Raw genomic sequence first — 19,007 nt, 5'->3', positions numbered from 1 at the left:
TGTGGACACTTGAGAAAGAAATATTCGTTACTTTGAGTATCATTCTAAATTTACCCTTCCTCCCCTCCCCAGCCCCATGTTCTTTGAATTCTGCCATTAAGTCCAAAGTTTGTGAATTTTTAGTATAAAGTAAAATAGGAAAAATACCTTTTTATATTTCCTATATGCTAAATCTTACTGTGAAACAGTAAAAATAATAGGTGAAATCACACATGTAACAACTTTAGAAGAGAAGAAAACATACACTTTTAAAGATGGAAGGAGTCATCTTTTTAGACCCTAAATGGTTTGATATACAAGGGAAAGTCAACTTTAAAATTTACAATGTGGCAAAAATGACATAAAGGACATATTTTACAATCACAGAGTAAGTATAAAAAGGCAAATTTCACAGGTTCTTGGTAATTTCCCGTAGAGTCACATCTGTGTTCTTTGATCCAGTCTAATTTTAATGACTTCTAAGGAACAGCCAAATATGTTTCCGGGTATTTTGCTCTCAGGAACAGCTAGCTCATAGTGCTAGCATTCGTCTATATTGTGTCAACCAGTAAACTGCACAAAGTACTTAAGGTATCTTCCATTTGTTTCTCAATCATCCTGTTCCTTAGTTTTGTTCTTTTCTTATAGTTTGCCTTACATCCATTTGAAGTTTTAAAATATCAAATATTAATGCATATTTAGAATACATGTTTTTCAACCTTAGTGCTTAGTCAAGAATTATAGATGTTACAAGGAAAAATAAGCCTTCAACTATTAATATTTCTGAGTTTTAACTCCTTAGCCATCTCTGAATGTTTAACTAAAATTGTAGGTTTGGGGATGATTATATTAACCTCAAGTGGTCATTAAAACAACTTTTTTTTTTTTTTTAATTCCACTGATTCATGTTCATGCCTTGGATGGTTTGGTAAAGTTTTATAACTGCACCATGTGGAGAAAGAAAAAAAAAACAACAGAAACAATTTAAAAATCCTCAAAACATGTTTAAAATGGTTCGAGGAACATTTTTAAAGAGGGAAATAGACTGCAAAACAAACTGCCAATCCTTTGCTCTATGATTCCCTGCTTAGGGACCTCTTTCCATTCACCTTCCCTTCTTTTGCAAGGGGAAATGACTTTGGGGGTTGTTTGGGTTTTTTGTTGCTGTTGTTGTTTCTGCTGAGTCACTAAATTTTGCATCTTTGCCCCAAGATGCTACTCAGCATAAAAGTTAAAAGCGCAATTCAGAAAACATCGCATTTGTGTGTGGAGCAGAGGAAACCATTTCCCTAAGAGAAGCTCAATGACTTGGCTTGTCCTTCCTTCCCGGTAAGGAAGCTTCCAGGGAGAGAAGGGATCAAATCCGCTTTGCCGAGAGAAGCATCCCAGCGCTGTAGCTGATAATTCCGAGGTGGCTGTTAAATGCGGAGCTTCCTAGGCGGGCCTGGGTGGCTCAGCCCAATGCAGAAGTCTCCCCCTTCTCTAAAGACCCAAATCCCTACAGAACCAGCTTTGGAGTTACTTTCCCTTCAAGGAGACCGAAATAATTGTGATTTGTGGTGCTCTCAGTTCGCGGTGGTATTTTCCTGTTGTGTTAAATGCCTCTCACTAAGTAATAGATGTGATTTATGTGGACGACGGAGGGGTGTGTGGTGGATTCGGTGATTAATCAGTGAATTCCCATCCGCTGGCATCTCTCACTGCCCCTCTTTGCGTGATGTAAGATCAGACGTACCCTGCATTGAAAAGTCAAGACACACGAGCGGCTCGCTCGCTCTCACACACACTCTCTCCCTCCCACACGCGCGCATCCGTACACCTTCCACATCCTGCTCCAGGCAGGAGAAGGCGGACTGGCTGGGCTCATTGAGCTGAAGAATTTCCAGTGACATTTGTAAATGACGCTGCTCGATTCGGGGCTCCGAGCTGCCGCCGCCGCCGGGCCGAGGGCGCCGCGGAGCAGTCTCCAGCTCAGGCTTCCTTACCGGGCGACCACAATGTCCGAGTTTCTCCTCGCCTTACTCACTCTCTCGGGATTATTTCCTATTGAAAAGGTGCTGACCGTGGGAGCCGACCGAGGTAAGGAAATAGCTCCCTCCTGGTTTCCCCTTTCTTCCTCGGGCTTTCCTGCTGGGCGATGCTTGTAGATAAGTGAGTGTGAAACTTAAGTCCTTGTGGCCCCGCTCCCCAGGACTGGTTGGCCACTGTATCGCTGGCCTCGTGGGGGTGAGAGGTGCAGTGGTGGATTTCCGAACCAGGTGCCAGAGTCCTCGGCTTCCTCCCACCCCCAGCTTTTTCCTTTGGCCATTTACCGGTCCTGATTTTGTACCCCCCCGGGAGCGTTTGGACTTGGACTGCGCGCTTCTGCCCGCGCAACCCAAGCGCTGCAGATGTTGGGATCGGAATTCTCTTTTCCAAGTCTTGCTGCGCACTGACTCTCACAGCTGCGAGCTTTTGCAGGTTCCGGATTCTCCGCGTTGTGTGTGTTCCCTCAACTTAGCTCCTGGTTAACTTCCCTACCTGATGCACCCAGGGTGTGTGGAGGGGAGAAAGCGGCCGCTCGAGCCCCTTTCGTTTCTGTAGCCCCTTCCTGAGGCAGACTCAGGAGAGATTAGTGTCTCAGCGGAGAGGCTTAGGCTTTCAGGGAGCTTCTGGGCGCAGGTACCTGCTTGAACTTGACTTTTTTGATTCTGAAGGTCTGTGACACAGCTCATGGTACCAGGAGAAGCTTACCCGCTACTGGCATTTTGCCATTGTTTATTTTTGTTTGTTTGTTTTATGGGTTTTTTTTCTTCCCCAAATAGCTGGTGAGTGGTGGAAGTTGAAATGGGAATGTAAGGAGAAGAGGAGAGAGGAGGTGGGAATGTTAGTTAATAAGCCTAGATTGTATAAACTTTTGATCTGGAAACCCAGGAATCCCTGTGCAAGTTAGATGATCTTTGACAACAGTCGCACGGGTGAAAAAAATGAAAAAAAAAAAAAGGTAGATGAATATTTGGGCGGCTAGCCTTGGAATGGTTAACTCCCTAAAGTAAAATCGGGAGTATCTTTCATATATATATATATATATATATATATATATATATATATATACACACACACACACACACACACACACACACACACGTATGTAATATTTTGGTTTGTTGTCAATGTTTAATTAGAAAAAAAGAGACGTAACAAAGATAGAAAGGATATCTGGATCCCAATGTCAAGTAAATAGGCAAAATGTTGCATTGGGAGATTTAGTGATGTGTTTATATGAAGTGAATTATGAACTGACTAAAAATTATTGTTTCATTATAGAAAAGAAAGAACAGGGGAATGAATTGTAGTGTTTCTACCCAGCCTGCTGTTGGCAACCAGGTTATAGTCATTATAATGTTGAGCACATTTCTTTTACCAGTAGTGAGACTGATACTAGTTCCTTTAGAAAATCTGACATTCACTGAATGATAATCTTTTAAACATATCATTGCTACCTAACTATATAGCTTCTAAACTTGTCTTAACTTACCTTGAAGTTGGTGTGGAATGGTTGAAAACTATACTGATAAAATGGAAGCACATAGCTCTAACTTGAAATGATGATGTCTTTGATCTGGAACAATCAGCTCTCAACCTTTCTTAGGAAGAATCTTTGAAGTTGGACCAGAGCAGATGAACAGAATGAAGCTTTTCAGCCCTGTGAGCTAGCAAAATATAATGGCACTGCAGACTCCTGCTATTGGGCTTTTTCTGATTGAGTCCCCAGTCTCTGCAAATTTGACCTCATCTAGAGCTAAGTCCTCAGTGGTTTGGGATGTGTTTATGAGGGAGAGAGTTGTTGCTGCAATGATTAGAACGAATACCTGAGGAGAATTGTATAAATCATAAAAAGTTAAGCTGTAGACCCTGGATTTTCTCCTGAGATAGAAAACTAAATAACTAAAAAGATTACAATTTGGTGCACATTTAGATCCATGAGGGAGAGGGACATCTAAGACATAAACAGGGCATATGGAAAACGATTGTTACCTTTTTCCTAGAACTGAAATAGTGTCGTATATCACCATGACTACATCAAAAGTACTGTTATCAGATAGCAAAAGTCAAAATAGTTGTAGACCAACACTTTGCCACTATCATATATATTTAACACAACTTTCCAAACTGTTAGAAAGGAGTTAAAATTGCCAGAGCTTTCTATCAAAAGTAAAAAGGGTGTGTCTCATTTGGAAAAGGAGGGGCGGTGGAGAAATCCTGTTTAAAGTTGAAAAAGAAGGTGCTGCTGCATTATGGCAAACTTTCCTCAGTGAAATGCTGAAACAGACAATATAGGAATATAAACTCAAGAAAGAGGTTAATGAGATGTAGCTTTTTGCACAGGCTTATGTCAATTGTCCTTGAGGAATAAAATAGGCATGTGAATTACACAGGTGTGTTTTGTAGTGCAGGAGTTGCTTCGTTCCTGAAAATGAGAAATTACTTTCAGGTTCTCCAAATATGTATTGGGTAATGGGTGACTTTTAAACTGTATGAATTAGATAGAAATACTTGGATTACCCTCTGCCTGTGTTGCTCTTTGGTTTGTAAGTTTATCAAACATTTTTTTAAACAGAATACTTTAACTCATATGCTTGTGTTCAATCTACATACATCTACTTTTCCTTCTAATTCTACATTGTTTATTTTCTTGGTTTATATTGATTTTGATACAGAGTTAAGATAATGTACATGTCAGTTCTTGTTAGATTTCATCACATCTAAAAAGGGAAACATCTTTGTAACTCTTAACAGCAAAACGTGAAGGATAAATCATATTCACTTAGGATCAACCAATGTGTCATATTACAATGTCATATCATATCAAAGTGTTGCTTGATAGGGATTAAGACTTAAAAGGAAGTGTATTTTAAATTGTCAAATTTTCTGCAAATAAAGGGGATTGAGAGACCTAAAACTAGTCTCTTTTAAAAAATTCCTGGGTCAGATAAGAAGGTGAAGCATATTTCCAAATAATTAAAGTTCATGCTGTTATAATCATCTAAATGTATATGTCCATAAAACCCTCTAAAAGTGGCAATCATGTGCATGTCAAAATTTTAATCTTCCTCCCCTCAAGGAAGAATGAACTACGACCCATGTATCCTGTAAACTAAAGTTTTGTTTTGAAGAAGTCTGTGTAATCTTTGAGATTTCTTCTTCTTCTTCTTCTTCTTCTTCTTCTTCTTCTTCTTCTTCTTCTTCTTCTTCTTCTTCTTCTCTCTCTCTCTCTCTCTCTCTCTCTCTGTCTCCTGAAGTTTACTTTGAAACTGATAAGAATGAAGGGAAACAATGGGAAAACAAAGAATAATTTCAATGTGTGAAAACACAAAAAAAGAGTTTAAATGCAGAGAATAGAGTAAGTGAGGGAAAGAAAAGTGAGGAGAAAGCCAAATGATAAATTTAGGAAGAGACTGAATCCATATTAGTATTTCTTAAAGAAGAGATTAAAGTATCTTTAGACAAAATAATATTTTTTTAAATAAATATTTTCTTCTCACTCCATAATAATTATGGAAATATTTGCAGTATAAAAATAATTTAAAGAAATTTCCATCAAGGTGAGGTTGGATATAATTAAATCTCTAAGAATGGGGAGATACATGAGAATATCGCAGAAAACTCAAATGTTAAGAATACTAGAATTATTAAGATGGAAGATTTTTTTAAGTGGAAGTGAAGGAAGTCCATCTTCTTAGAAAGAGTGGGGGATGAGAGACATAGTGAATATATTCTTAAGTGTGATACGACACTTTCTAAATGCTACTTGTCATCCACGGTAGAGACATGCAGAAATTTTTACTTTACAAGTGTATTGGATCCAGGACATTAATTTCTTGCTATTTGCCTTGTCATTTTCTTTTCAGAGCCTAGGGTGTACCATAAAGTTAGGCTCCATTTAAAGTCACCTGGACTGAACATGACTTGGTCTTCTACAATGATTGCAATGGTGAGGGGACTCTATATCTTCCCTCCATTCTGTATTTTACTATGATCAATTTTTTTCATGGTTCTACTATTAATTTTTGTCTTATATGAAATGTGCACTCTTTTTTCTTCAATTCCTTCCTAGTAATAGGGATTTTGTATAGTAAAAAGTACCAACCAGATGTATTGAAAGATTTCTCTATCTTCTGTAGCTGTCTGTCAAAACAGTTCTTGTACAAAGGAAACACTTGTCTTCATTTTAGATAGATGCATTCAAAGAAAGTAGAATTAATGCTAAAAGTTAAACCTGATTGTACCAACATGATATCATTAGTTAAACTAATTTAGCAGTAAGTGGAGCCCACTTACTGTGTGTGTGTGTGTGTGTGTGTGTGTGTATGTGTATATATACATATCTTCTTATATATACATATCTTCTTTATTATGGCTGTTTTGGCACAAACATCCTTTAAAAATACCACTGTAGCCCCAAAATTAGATAGATTTTTTGATGTGAAACTTTCATTTCTAAATTCCAGAAAATATATGTCTATCTTTGTCTTATTGCCTCCTTGAAAAACAAAAATATGAAATGGAAGAATGTTCAGAATTATTTTTCAACTCCCAACATGCAATATTCTAATGATGAACTTCCATGTAACAAATATTTTGTTGTAAAAAACAATCTGACAGTGGAGGACATAAATTTTAAAATGCATTTGCTTTTGGAATACCTGTGATAATGATGCCCTCCGTGCTTATAATTTGAAACAATGTTTTTAGCAACTGCAATGCTAAACAAAAGTAAACTGAAAGGTTGAGTCCTTTATAATAATGAGTTAACCAGAATATGTACTGGACCAAACTTCTATCAGGAAATCGTCATGTTTACTTAAGGCAGTTCAAAACTACCTAGAAGAAGAAATCTGGGTCCCCATATTTAATATAAGATTAGTGACAAAAAAACTACCTTGATGCACAGAGAGTACAAATAACAAGGTGTTTTTGTTGTTTGTTTTTTGGTGGGGAAGGGAGGACAATAATTAATCAACCAAATAGAAAAGTGCTGGCATACTTTTTATCCTCTTTGTTACATTCCAATATGGATTGTTATTCTCCAAATTTAACCTATATGAAAACACATTAAATAGAGGCATAGGGATGAATAAAGGCACAGGCCTTGGGAGACATTTTCTAGTTTTTTATTTTGGAATGAGATCTTTAGAGCTTGTTAGTTCCTTGCGGGGGTGGGGGGGTGGCAAACGTTCTATTATTTAAACATTAAATACAAAACCATGAACATATCTCTAAAAATTAGAGTTTAAAAAATTTACTTTTGGACTAATGCGCATGTGTACCAATGAGTGTATTTACCTCACTTGCTTTTGAAAAGTATTGTGCTTGCCATAATATTTAATCCCTGTTCTCCCTTTTGTGTGCTCTATCAATTGGATAAAATGTCAATCTCTCCAAGTACATCTGAACTCTTTATGTTATATAGAACGAGGAGCAAAGCCTTCAGAAGATTTTGTAGCACATCACAACAAGTAAGCTTAGACCTCCAAAATTTATATATATTTCTTCTATTGGAAGTTTTTCTGCTATATAAGTTGCCTTCCCAATTTTAGATCTTTATTTTCCTTCTCATAAATGATTTGGTGGCCTCCCTTTCCCCCCCGGCATAGCTATAAGGCCAAGTTAGAAAATATATATTATTTATTGCTCTGTTCTGAATTCAGTGATGCCAAAATATTCTTTCTGTCTTTCTCTCCATCCTATTGATTTAGGCTATCTCTATACAAACCCAGTTATTTTGACTGAGCTTTCTGACTTGACTAATTGGTGAAACTGACTCGTAAATAAATGGGAATCAAAATACTAGATAGAAGCCAGTCAGATGTGATAATATAATAAAACTGATCTTGCATTAAAAGCCTAAAGTTGAATTTTATGGAAAAACAACAATAACATATTTCCCTGAAAGGCTTATGCATTGTATTTATCTTCTATACTTTTTAATATAAGTTATATGTGCCAATGTCCTTATTCCTGTCATAACAGGGGAATTTAATGTATTTTAATAGTAATTATGTATTTTTATCACGGGTTAGTATAAGAACCTACAACACTATCAGAATGTGATAAATACATGCTCTGAATTCGTTCATGCTCAGGTAATTACTTTATTGAAAGTAATTAGAAATTTATTATTTTTCATTATTGGCTTTATTAACTGAATTTATTTTTCTCATTTTGTGAAATATTTTTAAAAATTAAAATATATTCCTAAATGTTATTTCAAATTCAAGACTTTATCTCAACACAGGATATATAGTAGAAATCATTCAGTGATAAAATGGACAACAGGGTATAGTGTGTTTATAAATGCTACCATAATAACTTTCTCATGCAATCACATTAACTTAGTTTCAGTTTTCAATTAGATGTCCAGTTATGGTAAAAAAATGCAATGGTGTGATTAAATAAATGGGCCCGTTCATTTGTTGTTGATTTCCCAGTAGGTCGGATTCTTAGAAGTATCACCAGTGCAAAAAGCTAACACTTAAGTTGGTAATGACTGTGTTACTTATATTGCTCAGTAACTCTGCCCCTCATATTCGTTGAATGATATATTACATACATTTGGGATTTCTCAAATATTCCAAAATAGTTGTAAATATGCAACACTTGTCAAAGGTATCTTTACCCATAGAAACAATGAAAAGTGATTTTGATTAATATATTCTTACTATACAGCCATCTATAGTATACTACTATACTCTTATTTTTCTCAGACATAGTCATGCACTATGAAAGTTCCTATTAATACATGAATATTATAACTATATATCCTTTATAGAAAATGAGTTGAGAAAGTACCTTTTCACATGAGATTCCTTCTAACTTTATTAAGTAAGAGAAAAAAGAAAAAAAGAAGACAGAGTGTGTTGCCTTGCTAAGGTGCTGGCATTACATTTTATCTCACAATGCATTCTTACTAACAGTCAGACATCCCTTCCTGAGACGCATGCACCTCATTGTCCTGGCTGGCTTAGCCTTCAGACCAAAGACGGGTATTGTTGAAACACGACCTCATTTTACTCGAAAGAATACATTTCTTCTTTGGGTAAGATCAAGGTACCACAGATCGTCTCTTGTTTTATTCTTATAATCAATAGGACATTCCTTCCTAACTTTTCCACATTGCATTGACATCCTTCAAGACTTCCAAGACAGCTTAACTTTAGAAATATGAATACATAATTTCTTAAGAATTTTTCTACCGCTGAGTTTTTCTTTAATGACAATTTGTCATCTTAGCCCTTTCTTCTTAAAATGAGAAAAGATAGCTAAAAATGGGGATGGGGAGAAGAGGAGAAGTGAAACTTGGCTGTGGTTGCTTGCTTTGAGTGTTCCTAGGGTATTTTAAGATATTCATGAAAAAGAAAAACTGTGGGTATAAGGTTGATAACAGAAATGGGTTTAGAATAATCTGTTTTCTTTAGAAATTAGGATGTGTAGGAGAAGAAGGACAAAGATGCTAAGACAGAGTACGTTGACAAAAAGAATTTATTGAAACTTCAATCCACACACACTAAATAACTGTGGCAATTAGGAACCTCAGACTTTTGCTAAAATACACATTCTAGAAATTTAAAAAAGATTTAGTTTTTAGATTATCTCAGATCTTGTGTGCATTTCCTAAAGCTTTTAATGGTATATTTTATTGGTATGAAAATATTAAAATAGCAAGTATGCTTTATTAAAAAATTCTACTTTATTCAACTCTATTAATTTTTAAGGCATTTTCTCATAATTAAGCTTTTGAAAGTACAGTGATAACGATGCCAGCTCACGGGTAGATTTTTGCCTCATCAGGTGAAAATATTATGATCATGCCTATTGGACATTCATATTTCTGATATATTTTTTTTTAAATAACTAAGATTTACAGATAGAATTACTAACTCAGAACACAGGCCCTTTTGCTGTGTCTTTGTATTGTCATTATTTTAACAAAAAAGCTAACAGTTCACCAACACCATAATGCAGATAATGTTGATGGCTCATGATACTAGTGGCATACAAATCTTATTTGGCGGGAAATATGTACATCTAATCCAACATTGGCCAACTTTAAGAATAGGTAGAATTTAGAATTTAAACATTCTGCTTCTGTCCATCTTTGGATATAGTTCTTTTCCCCACTAAGATGTTTTCTTCCTATTTGTACTTGTTAAGGATATTGTCAACTATTTTGAAATTAATCCTGATAGCATAAGAACCAGAATCTTAGCACTTTTTCCACTCTTCTTGCTTGCTGTCATTGCTGGGAGAACATAAAGTTGTGAAGAGCACAAGGGTTTGCTCTTGTGTGTGCTTTAATCTGGGTGCCTGTGAAAACACCACAAGAGTTTTACAGAAAACCATTCCAACCAACTCCAAAAAACAGACATAGCAGTGTCCCTTACACCTTCCACGAGTGCAAGGAAGATAATGTATGTGAAAACACAATGCATTCTGTATTCCACCATAAAACCAGAATTCCCTTACATTTTCAGGACATTTTCATTTTTTTTCAGTTTTTTCTCCTGCTGAAATCATATGATTCCTGAAGCAAACCATGTGGTTGGTGATCATTCATTTATATATCCACTCATTGAACAAAATGGAACAAATATGTGCTGGGCATTCTTCTAGGTGTTGGGAATGAGGCAAGTGAGCAAGTTTGATTTAGTTTATGTTTTAGTGCAGGAGGAGACATTCAGAAAACAAACAATATTTTGTTCTAAGAAGAAATACAAATAATATAATGTAATCAAGAGAAGTGATTGGTGGTTGTAACCACAGAAGACGTTTTGAGAAGAGTGAACTATTTGCTGAGACAAAAGAATGAGAGGAAACAAGTATGAGTAGTTCTGAAGGAGGATCTTTCCATGCAAACACTTGTGAGGGAGTCAAGAATTTGGTATTTTAGAGAAAGAAAGAAAGTCTGTGTGTTTGAAGTGAACTGTGTGTTTGGGAAAGAGGAAAAGTGGGAAGGGCATATTTATTGTGTAGTCAGAATAGACTACACAGGAGCATGCAGATCAAGGTGAGGCATTTGGGTTTTGTTACGATTACACTAGGCAGCAATTGGATGTTTAATCAGAGGTGAATGAGACAATGTAATTTTTAAGAGCTCAGGCTTGTTGCTGAATAAAGGAAGATAAAAAGGATACAATGATCCAGTAAAAGGCGTATCATAATTGTTCTGGAGAGAGATGTTGGTAGCTTAAATGAAGGGATAGCTGTGTAGATGAGGACAAGGTAGAGGAGCAGCTCATATCTTTAATTTAGGAAGATTTTCTATAACACCGAATGCAGCACCAGTCAGTATATTGGGAGGATAAGGCATGGAATACAGCCTCAAGCTATTGTCTTTCAAGGTAAGGGTTAACACTGTAGAGAATTTAAAAATGAATTCATTCCTCTTTGCAGCACCTTTAATTGATTTGTCTGCAATATGTTTCTAAGTGTATAGCATGTGACGGTCACATGTGGACCCTGTAATATTGTTTGCCTTCTTATTACCTTTTCCCTTATATTTCAGAATTACTAATACCATCTTCCCTATTACCCCATGTTTTCCATACCATGTCTGCAGAATGGAATTAGTAGAGTCAGACTCATAGTGTTCTTTGGGGGCTTAGTTAAAATGATGCACTTAGTTACATTCCAAGCATTATTAAATATGGCAGTAAATTGTGTTTTTTTCCCCTGTTATTTCTACTAATCTAAATGAACATAATAGCAGAAGGAATAGGCATTGGCCTGTTTGATGAAGATGAATTTGTGCATTTTTTTCCAGAGAAAACTATGAAATCCTCAGAGTTTTAAAGAAAGAGCTCATTTTCATTGAACCCCAAATTCTTGACATGACTGAGAAGAATTTGTGCTGATAGTTGAGTTCCCACTAATACATATTTGATTAAAGGGAAGAAATTGTAAGAGTGCTGCTATTGGCTGTAGGCATTACCCTGTCTCGAAATTCCAGGAAAACTGTAGAAAGGATGGGGTAGTGACAGTAAGTGGTGTAAAATCTACTGGTTAAGCATTTATGACCTAGTAGGTATTTCTCTTTATCAGTCAGGTCCCTTGGATTATTCTGTATTTATCCACGCATCCATTGAATAACTGTTACAGTAACTGCTATGTACCAGTCAGTGTGATTTACAGACTAGAGAAAGAAACAACAACAATAAAAACCAGGACAAGCAATGAAACACTAGGTTAACAATTGTACAAGTTTGGACTTTCAGGGAAAGATTGCTTATGGCTACAAAACAAACTCATTTGGGTCTATTGAGTTCTTGTTGAAGCTAGAAAGGAAAAAGAGTTGAGGGAAGGAGAGAAAGAGAGAATGGTATTATAAAACTGATGGAAAAGGAAAAATATCAGAACCCAGAAGGTCTGTGAAAATGAAGAAAAGGTTACAGTGTTTGAAGGAAATACTTTCTGTTTAAAGCTTTATTTTTATTTATTTTAAGAAGGAGAGACTGTGTGCATGAGCATGAGCAGGGGAGGGGCAGAGAGAGAAGGAGAAAGAGAATCCCAAGCAGGCTGCCTGCTGCTGTCAGCATAGAGCCCTGATGCAGGGCTAGATCTCATGAACCCGGAAGATCATGACCTGAGCCGAAATCAAGAGTTCAGATGCTTAACCAACTGAGCCACCCAGGCACTCCATGAAGGAAATACTGTTAATATGAAGCTAAATGACTTACTCTACACACTAAGTTATTTAGATATTGCTTCAGGATTTTATTCCATTGATTTTTTTTTCTTATTATTTTTCTCTCCGGCTCTCTTTCCTGCTATCTACCTTGAGAAGTCGAAGATTGGTTTTAAAACTTCATATTAAAATCTGTATTCCAAAGTACAAACTTAAGCCCCAAAATATTCTCACTCAGTTTCTTTTTCAGTTTTACAGGTCATCTAGTGCCAAAAAAGCAACTTGGAATAATCAGCCTTTTTGACACTATTCACTTTATGCTGCTAGTAATAGCATTGTGGAGGAAATACTTCAAGTCATTCAAAGAAATTACCTTGAAAAAGCTGTATGATCATTACATAGAATGTTTAAAAAGATAACTTGCTTTCTTAGTTTTCAAACACAATACATATTTCAGTTAAAGAAGGGAAGACATAATACTAAAGACATTAAGTTAAAATAAAGAGAGCCAAAGCTCAGGCATTTAAAGTTTTTGAAATGCTTAAATAAGATATTGAAACAGCAACAACAATAAATATATTGAAACAAAAGATCTCAACCAATTTGTTTGTTGTATAAGGAGCTTACATGCAGGTTTAGTAGACATTTGCTAGATGCATGTGCTGAAATCAAATTTGTGTATGACTTCAAGTTCAGTCCATTTTTCATTCCCATTGTCAAAATCCCCTTTCATTAATTTGGTTCCAAAATTTTCAGTAGTAAAATCAACATTATGCCTAGAAATAAGTTAAATGTGAAATAAATACCAACATTTTATTAAATTTTAGAGTGACTGAACCAAATGAAATTTAAGGCTGAAAGATTTTGCATTAATATTTAATTTGGGACTCACTGTAAATTTGTTTGCTGTGTACTTTAGCAGAGGGGTGCCAAAAAGTTTGGAAATAAATTAATCTGAGTAATTGAAAACAGCAGGAAGGGGAAGGGTTACTTGTGTATTTGTGGGTACGAGGCATGATTTATACTCCCTGACTACAGAACTCCACTCACATCACACAGAGGTCTGCTGAAGGGCTTTTCTTCTTTCATAACGAAAGCACTATGGGAAAAGGTTCAAAATAAGTATAAGGGAGTTATTTATATTTTAGGTAAAGCAAAAAATAATTACTGACTGCATGCTCAGAATAAAAGGCATTGGGCAGGAAATGTTGTGACCCCTTGGAACAGACTTAAGCCTGCTATAAAGAGCCAAGGAAAATAAACAAAGCTTATTCAGATAACAGTTAAGCTGGCGAGACACCTGAAAAATCTAGCAATAGCAAGAAAATCGCTTAAGTCAAAAATAAACTTTCAGAGATTGAAGCTACTTGAGTTCACCAAGATTTAGAGATGAATGCCAAAGAGGATTAGTAAAACTCTCTTTCAAGTGAAATACTGCAGTAATGGCTCTATCTCCAAGTCTCAAACTCTTGCTTGAGAATCACTATGTGAGTGAACTCAATATACAATAATAATATTTTCTTAAAAAGCAGGAAATTATATAAAGGAACCTGAAGCAGTAATCCTGCCCTCTTTCCTCCCTCCTGTAGGCAAGGTAAAATGACAGGCCACATTTCTTCTGTAGTTACACAGAAAGAAATAGGTTGACTACGGCTTCTGAGATCCCCAGTTACAGAAAAGTCTGCTTAGACTTCTTTGCTCATGGTGTTAAGTAATGGTGCTCATGTGCATTTGGCTGAACTTAGGAATTAGAGGGCAGGATATAGAGCAAGTTTTGCAAACACAAATGTATATAGGACCCAGACTAGTCAGAAGGTGCCCTGGGTGATGTGTAAATTAGAGAACACCCACATTGTCCAAGGGGGAAGCTGACATTTAACTGGAGCAAATTGTGGCCTTGGGTGAATGTGGGCCAATGGTTGCCAGACCTTTAAATAGTTTAAGAGTGGGCCAGAATCTGGATTTTTATGCACAATACCTTAAGTTTTAAGTATTGCCCATCAAGATAAAAAGCAGAACACACACACACACACACACACACACACACACACACAATAATATTATAGGGATCAAAAACACAAGTTGATGGATTTAACACCCAAGCTGACAGCCTGAGACTCACTATAGAGTCCTGCAGTTGCAGGCATCAACTGAGAGTTCAATAGGGTCACAGTAGAAACATGTTTTACTGGGTGCATTACTGACAAAAGGTGCCCCTGGAGAGCTGAGCATAATGCCTTGAAATTTGGAGTGCATAATTGTTACAGCTCATGGTTTTGGGAGAAAGGATACCAAAGAATTTCAACAGTGTTCTGCGTCTCTGCCTTCAAAATTTCCTCTCTCCTTTGAGACATAAAGGCAGAATCGGGGGAAAGAATGTGGGTGCAGAGAAAATTCTTAAAGACCCCGCAGAAAATTAATGCTATTAGACCCAATTGTCACTTGAGGCAGAAACATGCCACTGTAAGTCATCGGAGCTCTCTTAATAATGGTGAGGGAATGCTACACGGATGATTTCAGTCAGCCTCAGCACTCCAGGGATCTCATGAAAAATATTCTACATGATAAGTAACAGCCACATGGTGAAAACAACATTGCTCTGCCACACACATCATTATTGAAATGTGGAATGAAAAAAAGAAAAGAGTGAAAGGGAGAACAAAAATATAGGGAAGCGAAGATAGCAGAGATAATATCCTAATGGGCAGACAAATTCTCATGCTGAGACACAAATGGGATCACATTTAGGTTTGTGTTTCATCTTTCTTTGGGAAAGCTGTGACTTAGCAAGAACCAACTGTGTACTCTATTTCCGTATATTGTCTTTAATTTTTTTTAATGTTTTTATTTATTTATTTTTGAGACAGAGAGAGGCAGAGCATGAGCAGGGGAGGGGCAGAGAGAGAGGGAGACACAGAATCCAAAGCAGACTCCAGGCTCTGAGTTGTCAGCACAGAGCCCGACGCGGGGCTCGAACTCACGGACTGTGAGATCATGACCTGAGCCAAAGCCAGACGCTCAACCAACTGAGCCACCCAGGCGCCCCAGTTGTCTTTAGATTTCATACCTGTGTTCACATAAGAATTAGTATATCCAGACTGATTATTGGAACAAGCTTTAAAAAAAAACTTAAAAAAAAAACAATTTTAGACCTTTGGAAAATATATACAACTAGTACAGAATGTTCCCATACACTCTTCACTTAGCTACCCCTGATGTTAACATATTATAGAACTATAATCCAATTATTAAAACAAAAAGTTAACATTGGTACAATAGATATTATTAACTATAGACTTTCTGTATTTTACTGGTTTGTCCACTAATGAACTGCTTCTATCTATCCCAGCATCCATTCCAGGATTCAACATGGCATCAGGTTGCCATTCAACATGGCATCAGGTTGCCATGACATTCAACATGGCATCAAGTTGCCATGACATTCAACATGGCATCAGGTTGACATGGCATCAGGTTGACATTGTACATAAGAAATCTGCCCTCTTCAGTGTATTATATCAGGAGATACATGTCAATATGCCTTATAATAGGTGATGTTAACCTTGACCACTTAGATGAGATGATGCCTTCCTCATTCTTTCTACATTTATTAATTGGAATTCTGTAAGAAAAAGCTCTTCCTTCCTTCCTTCCTTCCTTCCTTCCTTCCTTCCTTCCTTCCTTTCTTCCTTCCTTCTTTCCTTACATCAGTATAGACTCGTAGGTATTTAGTTTACTCTGTGTTATAATTAAATACTATTATTGTTTATGTTCTTGATCAAATTATTCCACTTTTGGCATTGGGAAGTCTTTCAGATTGGCTACTCTGCCCTATTGTGATATCCCCATTTTTTTTTTTTAGCATTTTCTTACTTTCTAACACTGCCAGAATGAATCAAGCCCATCTTAATTTTTCCTGTTTTTGGTCTGGAATCAATTGCTACTCCAGAGAATTTCATAGGATATTGAAATTTCAAAGACTTTTAACCAAATGCGTTTTCTTCAGTGTCGTAAGATTATCTTAAGGATGGTAAACAATTGAAAGAATAATTCCTCTACAGATATGTTTTAATGGTCCAAAAGATACCACTTGTCTCAGTTATTTAATTTTAATACAGTAATCACTGCTGTGGTTGATTATCTGTGACTAAAATTCTGAATTTGTATGATTATGGGTGATGATGCTTATTAAGTCATTCAAATATTACTGTCTCCAAAGATTCTTAAAAAGCACATAAATTTTATAAAATCAATTAATATTTATTGATCCTTTCTCAGGAAACCTGTGTTAGGTACTTTTTTTAAAAGGCATATCAGCCCTTAAGTAGTTAATGGTCTAATTCAGATAATTCATAAATCTTATGACTTATAATTCATAAGTAATATAAGGAGTGATTGCGGAGGGTTTGATCAGACCTTGCAGATGAGGCCATGGACCTATAGTGATTTTGTGTCTTGCCTTTTGGATGGGCAGTGAATAGAAAAGCATATGCCAGAAGTAGTGAATGGGTTTGATATTTTGGAAGAATCTTGACTGGTAGGTTTCCAGATTGCTATATTAAAAGAGATTCTATAGTTGAGTCTGAGTCCTTTAGTAAAGATCACAGTGATGAGTGGTGATGTTGCCAATGGTCAAGTCAGAAGACATACAGGAGTGTTAGCATCTGGACTTCTTACCATTTCTGGTTTAGTTAGCACAATAAGAGCACAGTATAAGTCTTTTGTGATTAAAAAAGATAGTTCCTTCCCATGACTCATGGGTAAGGTGAACCAGTAAACTGATGTGTAAAATTCCAGGTAATGAAACATGGCTTTATATAAAAACAAGTGTCTAGAATCTTTTCAAAAGGGCTAGGATCTCCACTTTTTCAATGTATGAAGTTTTTTTATTTTCTTCCTTTTTAAGTGCCCCCATGAACGTCACATTGCTTGACTTTGTTTGTTTGTTTGTTTGTTTGTTTGTTTGTTTGTTTTTAAGCCTTTCTGGTGGTTGATACAGTCTTGTTCTTCCTGATTGTTTCCAATTTCTCCCAAATTTGAGCTGCAATTTTTTTCCCCCTCACTGTGGGATCCTCCTCCACCTGCTAAAAGAGCCAAACACAACCTTACTTTCCAAAAAGTCTGATTCATCTTAGGTTCTTGGATACATCCAGTTTTAATGGCATATTGTCTAAAAAAATATAGATGTGAGATTATTGATCCAACAATCAGTTTAGCTTCTGATAATAGCTCTAGGAAGGTAGTGAGAAACAGAACTAGTTGGAAAGCAATGCAACACCCATATTGAATTTTTAACAACTTAATACATTTTAGGAAATGATCCATCTGAAAGGCATTATGGCTTGCTGAGAAAAGCTGTACACTGGGAACCGGGAGAAGTGGGCTCAATTCCCAGCTCTGCATCTGACTCACTCTTTGTCCTTGGGCAAGTCACTTAGCCTCTCTCTGTGTCTACTTCCTGCCTGGTAAAATAAGGAGAATAATGCATAAAGGCTCCCACCTCACCAAGATGTGTTGAGGCTGTATTCTGTAACCACTGAAGGGATCTTTCTTCCCCCTGCTGGCTAATGGCAGACTTAGTTTTATTAGCATCTAGTTTGATTAAATTTTGAAAAAAAAAAAAAAAAAAAACATGGAGCTATGACTAACTTGAAAGAATCCTCTAATCCTTTAATTTACACTAGAGTTTTACTGCAGTACATGTTGCTTTGTGTTGATATACTCGATGCTAGGAAGAGGACTTGTAGATCCTGTATCTACAAAAAATCTGTTGCCTCAATCTACTTGAGTGTCAACTATGTCTTGTACTGAGCACTGCAGAACCCATTAGAGGAATAGAAGATAAAATCCTGGAGAGAAGAGGTTTACATATAAAAATGTTACCTAACAATATTTATTCAAAAATGCTATTGTTAACATTAGGATCTAGACAATGAGAAAATCAATATAGGCTGAAAAATCACAGAGCAACATCTTGGAATACATTGAATAAATGCCTTTTATCCTATGACATCTTCCCTGATTGCTCCAACAAAAATGATCATTTCCTTCATTTCCCATCCTCTTTGTTTGATCTTGCTGGCTCATTTTAATTTCTCCAGTTTTCCCTGAATATATTTTACCATTTTTAATCTTTTTTTTTTCTTTTTAACTACTAGTTAATCATAGTTTCTTTTTGGTTATTTTGTCTCTTAACTTTTTTTGTATTGAACAGCACCCCATCACATTTTTTCATGATCTTTATCTTTTGAAATGATTCTGCCAATCGTAGAATATCTTATATTTTGAATTTGTCTTATTTTTTCATTATTTTATTTATCGAGGTCCTGTATCACCAGTGTTTTCTCTAAATAGGTTATTAGAT

The 19,007-nt window shown here is 36.2% G+C and overlaps 1 protein-coding gene across 3 annotated transcripts in view; it reads left to right on the top strand.

Annotated features, from left to right (window-relative positions):
- Positions 1-1,086: 1,086 nt before the first annotated feature.
- The window catches only part of LRP1B (LDL receptor related protein 1B), a 1,862,224-nt gene continuing 1,844,303 nt past the window's right edge, over positions 1,087-19,007 (top strand). For 2 of the 3 annotated variants that reach the window (XM_053214983.1, XM_053214982.1), the window contains exon 1: positions 1,087-2,058. In XM_053214983.1, the coding sequence (XP_053070958.1) occupies positions 1,878-2,058 (181 nt within the window). In that variant the 5' untranslated portion in view covers positions 1,087-1,877. The remainder of the gene's footprint in view (positions 2,059-19,007) is intronic. The other variant, XM_053214984.1, reaches the window with a different exon arrangement.

This window comes from Acinonyx jubatus, chromosome C1, assembly GCF_027475565.1.
Source record: "Acinonyx jubatus isolate Ajub_Pintada_27869175 chromosome C1, VMU_Ajub_asm_v1.0, whole genome shotgun sequence".
NCBI lineage: Eukaryota > Metazoa > Chordata > Mammalia > Carnivora > Felidae > Acinonyx > Acinonyx jubatus.
The sequence above is the reverse complement of the archived record's forward strand: the minus strand, read 5'-3'. Positions and strand labels throughout refer to the sequence as shown.